General features: G+C 34.6%; 1 protein-coding gene across 2 annotated transcripts; it reads right to left on the bottom strand.

Annotated features, from left to right (window-relative positions):
* Positions 1-253: 253 nt before the first annotated feature.
* Positions 254-4,520, bottom strand: LOC120147938. Of its 2 annotated transcripts, XM_039161166.1 has the most exons (4): positions 3,961-4,518; positions 2,474-2,594; positions 2,034-2,093; positions 254-1,927 (listed from the first exon to the last, which is right to left on the bottom strand). In XM_039161166.1, exons 1-4 carry the CDS (start codon positions 4,089-4,091, stop codon positions 584-586), a joined length of 1,656 nt encoding a protein of 551 aa, XP_039017097.1. In that variant the 5' UTR covers positions 4,092-4,518; the 3' UTR covers positions 254-583. The 2 variants fall into 2 exon arrangements, with proteins under 2 accessions (XP_039017097.1, XP_039017098.1); XM_039161167.1 differs by lacking the exon at positions 2,034-2,093 and having other exon boundaries at positions 3,961-4,520.
* Between the last annotated feature and the right edge of the window lie 1,258 nt (positions 4,521-5,778).

Here is a 5,778-nt window from a genome sequence, read left to right as displayed (position 1 = left end):
ACAAAACGGTGGAAAACTAGGGTATCAAAATGAGGTTGCTTTTTCTTCAAGTATCAAACTGGAAGGAAAAAATAAATAAAAACTAGACACCTTCGAGCCTGAAATGAATATTTAACCCTTCCAAATTTTTTTATAGAAAAAGCTTATGCAAGCAAAATTAAAAAGTCAAGTAGATAAGACGAGCTTAAGATTTTGGAGAATTAAGCCCCTTCATAGCTGCTACTCTTCTGGCCTAAAGAAATAACAGAAAACATTAGCATAGAGCATATTTCAGCATTTTATAAAGGGTCAAAGTGTCACCTTAGACAATTCTCACCATAGATTCGGTAAGTTTTTGCTTCAGCTGAAGATAGGTTTAAGATAAAAGTATTTAGAAAACATTATAATCTAAAATGCAGAAAACCTGACAAACTGGAGATGGAAAACTGTTGTATAGTGAAGCCCCATTAAACCAAATTCTTTATTTGCAAATCCATATTTCTCTTTACCTTATAGATTCTTTGAAGTCATCGTCCATCCCCTTGTGGAGCAAGCTTTGTACAGTGCTTTAACTATCTCACATATATTGAGCAATTAACTGGTTTCATCGACCCTTGCCCTCCCACTGAGGGTGGTGGATGGGTGGCCTCAAAAGTTGGATGGAATTGGGTCTCGGTTGTAGTGGTTTCCCACAGGAAGTTAGCAGAGACTGATTTGCGTAACTTGGTCTTCGGGTATTAAAAGGCAACTGACAAGCTAAAGGGAATGGGGGATTTGGATGACCTGGAGATGAACTTCTTAACTTGGGGTTCGATAAAGTAGGATGGATAGAAGTTCTTACTACCGTTTCTGATTTGAGAAAAGTTTGCTTGGGGAGCTCTACATGTGGTGGATACCATTCAGGCATGTCATCGTCATCAACGAAAATATTCTTTTGTGGTGCAACTATACTAGCGATAACAGGCGTGAATACTGAGCTGCTTTCGGCAGTATGTTTTGCTTCTAAAACTGGTAAAACTGATACCTGATCAATTTTACAAACTTTCTTTCCTGGAGGCAAGTTTAGGCTACTGTTGGATACGAACCCAGGGGGAAGGAAATCTTCTGCCAGCCTTTTATTCTGAGCAGGTAAGGACTGCATAGTAGGCGAAGCCAAAGGAAATGTCAAAACAACTTTCTTTAATCCTTCCACCACAACATTTTTTTCAAACACTGTTATATCCAAAACCTTACTTCCTGGAGTTTTAGATATCCCACCAAAATCAAATTCTGGAAGATCATCATCATCAATGGAAGGAATGTGCTCTTTTATAATAACTGGTGGCAGAGATAATGCAGGATTTTCAGGTCTCAAAAAAGATTTAATATCTTCCGGTTTTGAGTTATCCACACGAGGCATTTCCTTTACAGAAGACTGCCCCTTGGGTCTGGAGAGAGAGACAGAATCAGAACACGATGATGTTTGAAGTCCTAGTGAAATACCAGAGAAGTTGCTCAATGCTGAAGTCTTGAGCAAGAGATCAGCACTGGCAGGAGACATATGCAGTGCAAGCTGGCTGTCATTACCTGCATTGTCACCTTCATTTCTATTGATTACAGCACTCTCAGTGGTTGCGCATGTCACTGATTCTTTAGAAGGTTGAGTACATGGCAAGTCATTTTCAGAAACCTTTTGCTCGGTGTAGGAACTCAGGGGCTGCTCTGTCAAGGAAGAACGTTTTCCCTCATGCTTCTTCGTGATAGAATCTGCAGGTCCATGATTTCTTCTCCAAACAACACAACCAACTAATGAGTTTTTCCTGTCTTCAATAGCTGCCATGCCTTTGAAAAATCCATGTTTTGCAAGTATGGTGATTATGGCATCACTTCGAGGACATATGTAAAGATCAATACCTGGTGAGAGCTGAGCAAACCCCACTCTTTCCCCTTTCTTGTACCCTTTCGCAATCTGTTTAGATTACAAGAAATTATAAATTAATAAATAGAGAAGAAATCCTCAAAATGCACCCCAGACACTAAATGACCATAATCATGTTCCTTTTCTACCAACATACCTGATTCAAGCCTACTAGTCCTGATTTAGAAGACCCTTCTTTCCAGCAAAGTGATACTACCTGAATATAATTGCATTGATATATCATAAATTACAAGTGAAAGGAGTGTATCTAATTATCAATGTGCAAATCCTAAGCTAAAAGCCTAATAAGTAGCATGTAAACCATTACTGTTTTCATTTTTATGGAAGAAGAGTTGATAATGACCCGTGAATTTGTTTCCAAAATGACTATGTTCACTTTAGTCATTCTATATTTGAGATTATAGACATGCAAAGAAGAAACTTCTAGGGGTACCTCAGGTCTTTAACATCTCTATTCCCTAAGGAACTTGGTATTCAACTGTTTATCAAATTCAAACATTGGTTATGTAAGGCAAGGTAAATCACACACTAAATAATCTCAATTGATGACAGTAACACATGAAAATGATATCTTACCATCAACCCTCTATTGCGTGAGCGAGCAAGCTCTTGAATATATTTCTCAAAAGCCTCTAGTCTAACTTTTCCTTTGACTTCTACATGTTCAGGCCACTTGATATCAGGCATCTTCTCACCACTACACAACAAAATCATTGTAGAAAAGGTTATCTATTGAAGATTTACCACTAAAATCTTTATGCCATGAACCTAGTCAGATAATATCATACCAAGCTGATGAACTATGCATTAAGTGAAACAACTGTATATTATGCCAAGAGACTGTCAACCAGGACACCAAATTTAATTTGTAGCGAATATTATACCTGAAATAGTCCCAAAAAAATGGATTGCATTTTTAATTTACTAACTAAAGGCATGTAGGTGAAACTGTCAAAACATGTCAGTCGAACAAATATAAACTGTTAACTTTGAAAGACTCAATTGCTAATAAATTGCATAAAGTTGTTAACAACATGCAAAATTGACATTATGTATGAATGAATCAAGGAAAACGAGGATTCTAGTATTAAAAACTCAAAATTGCCATGAATTGCAGAAGCCAGAAAGCATAGGGATATGTACACAGTCAATCAGAATGGTAGGCTCCCGTGACGACTAACAGCAAACTCTCTCTTTACAGAAGGTAGTTGCAGAAGAATGGGGAAGATCTGATCAGTCGCACATTTCAAGGTTTAGATCACAATTCCGGTGTCACTTAAGGTAGACCATGTCATTTATTAGCTCATTCAAGTTTTCTATCCACGGTGAATAGAGGATGATTGTCATTTGCCTCTTTATAAAAACGGCTATATTGGTGGTTGGACCAATATAAATTTCAGTTTCATGATCAAAGAAAAAAAAATTCAGTTTCATGACATATCTAGGTTAGTAACAACGTGAATTGTACCGAAGTTTTTATATGGTCTCATTTCCATGTCAATCTCTGATTAGATTTTTTTTTAAATGTTGATCCTACATCAAACCAACTTCAGCATTGCATGCATCAACATATCTCTTATCAATTTGATTAATTTTATTTTCCCATTTCTACTTTAGTATTCGATAAGAAATTCTTGGAACAAAGTACTCGTTGACTACAGTACTCTATGCCATTTAATATGAAGAGAAATATGCAGATAATAAACCAATTAATCAGCCAATTTGCATAATTTATTTGGTACCAAGTTGCCCATGTTCTTGAGCTGACTTGTTCTACTAGTAATATGATTTGATTTCTTGCATCCTACAAAATATTATAAAGTTTCTATTTGCAGAGATAATGTTATGATAACTTTGCAGATTGCCAAAATAATTCATAAAGTAGAGCTTTCAACAGAAATTTAAATACTTAAAAAGCAATTACATGTAAAGAAAAAGCTATATAATTTAATCTTCTTGGAATAAAGAAATATTAACAAATGAACTGAAAATCACTGATACTAAAAACAGAATTTGTTCTCGGAACTGAGAGAGAGAGAGAGAGAAGGAAATAGCTGAATAACCTTTTGAAGAAGGAAACGACCGACACAGTTACAGAAGAATTAAGATTCAGGGAACCATCCCAGAGTTTCTCAGCAACTGTAGGGCGAGCCGACTTCAAATTCCCAGAACCAGATCCTTCACTTTCCCCCATTTTTACTAGTACGAAAATAACATCTACAGACCAAAATTCAAGTAGCCTCACTGGTTGATTTCAAATTGGAAACTTATGACTGCAATTGCACTTGATTTTCCATACTCCTCGTAGCCGGTTGAGCCGATTCACCCCCTAATCCATGAATTGGAGTGATTCCCAGAATTCCCAAAATCCTCAAGCCAGAATTCAGCAATCTCTCTGCTTAATCACTAGAAAATCAAACAAGAGGAAAATACGGAATTTGTGCAACCACAGAACTGGCTAAATGAAAGATAATGGTTAATTTTGTCACAAAAAGAAAAACCCAAGAACAAGTGAAGTTGAACGGTGTGCCCAGAGTAGCTTGAATAGAATTTGATCAATGATGTTTTATCCCTACGGATTAGGGTTCGAAAAAGAACTGTTAAGATCTACCGCCAAGTCACCAAATTTCTGAGCGCAGTAGCGTAACGCATACACCTGATACATGTTATACTTTTGAGATTAAAGTATACGGTCAATTAAATTGGGGTAAAGTACATAAACTGTCCTTCAACTATATGATACTACTTTATTGAGTCTCTAAGCTATTAAATGTTACAAAATGATCCCTAAACTATATGATTTTCTTTGTTGAGTCCATCGACTATTAAAAGTTAAAAAATAGTCCTCCTACTATTTATTATGTTCAAAACTCATCATTTTCCGTAAAAAATTAATGATATTTTGATCTGGTTATTAATTTTTTCTAAGATATAATAGTTGTATGATATTATAAGATCATATTTTATCATTTCTCTGACAATATATTAATATCTAGCTCAGACTGTCATCAACTTTTTTAATGAAAATGACGAATCTGAAATATAATGAATAGTTAGGTGATCATTTTATAACTTTTAATTGTAGAAAGACTCAAAAAAAATATCCTATAGTCAAAGGACCATTTGTATACTTTACCCATTAGATTATTGTAAAACTCTTTTATAAAAAAAAGAGTTCTCTAGAATTTATTTAGGTAATTCTTTTATTTATTATTGTATTATTAATATATTCGGTAGTCATAAAATTTTACATCAGTTGAATATTAATTTTGTAGATCTGATTTTTAAACATTTTTCTATTGAATAATTGGAATTAAGATTTTCACATCTATGTTTTTTTTACAAATATTTTCTTATTCTTAAAATTGGTTTGAATTATTATTTTATTCTTTTACAATTAAATACGTGTAATTTTTTTTAAAAGAATTATTTCTCTGAATTTTAAAGATAATATTTTATTAATTTAACCGTGAAATGTTTCTTTTGCCGGTATGTTATTTTCTTTTTTATACCAAATGGTTAGAGAACGAGGGAGAACCACATAGAAAAGCACATTACATAAGTTATGTTGTGGAAATATCACCCAGTGATTAGGCACAAGTCAAATCTAAATCTCTGAGCAACCTAATCGGTTGTCATGTTCAATGGTAATAACGCTCCAACATTCAGCATGATCGGTGAGATTCAGGCGAGTTCTCTCTTCTCCATGTTGATTTAATTCGCAACCAACCACGATCCCATCATGATCTTGGCAAATAGCAATAACGCTGTAATTGATTAACGGAAGAACCGAGATTGGTCTGCAAGAGATTATACAAAGCTTATTATTGTTATTACTATTATGAAGATGAAGGTTTGCAGGTTCCTTCTAAAGGATGATA

Source organism: Hibiscus syriacus, unplaced genomic scaffold (genome assembly GCF_006381635.1).
Source record: "Hibiscus syriacus cultivar Baekdansim isolate YM2019G1 unplaced genomic scaffold, ASM638163v2 tig00110945_pilon, whole genome shotgun sequence".
NCBI lineage: Eukaryota > Viridiplantae > Streptophyta > Magnoliopsida > Malvales > Malvaceae > Hibiscus > Hibiscus syriacus.
Note: the sequence above shows the minus strand (reverse complement) of the source record. Positions and strands in the feature narration are given on the sequence as shown.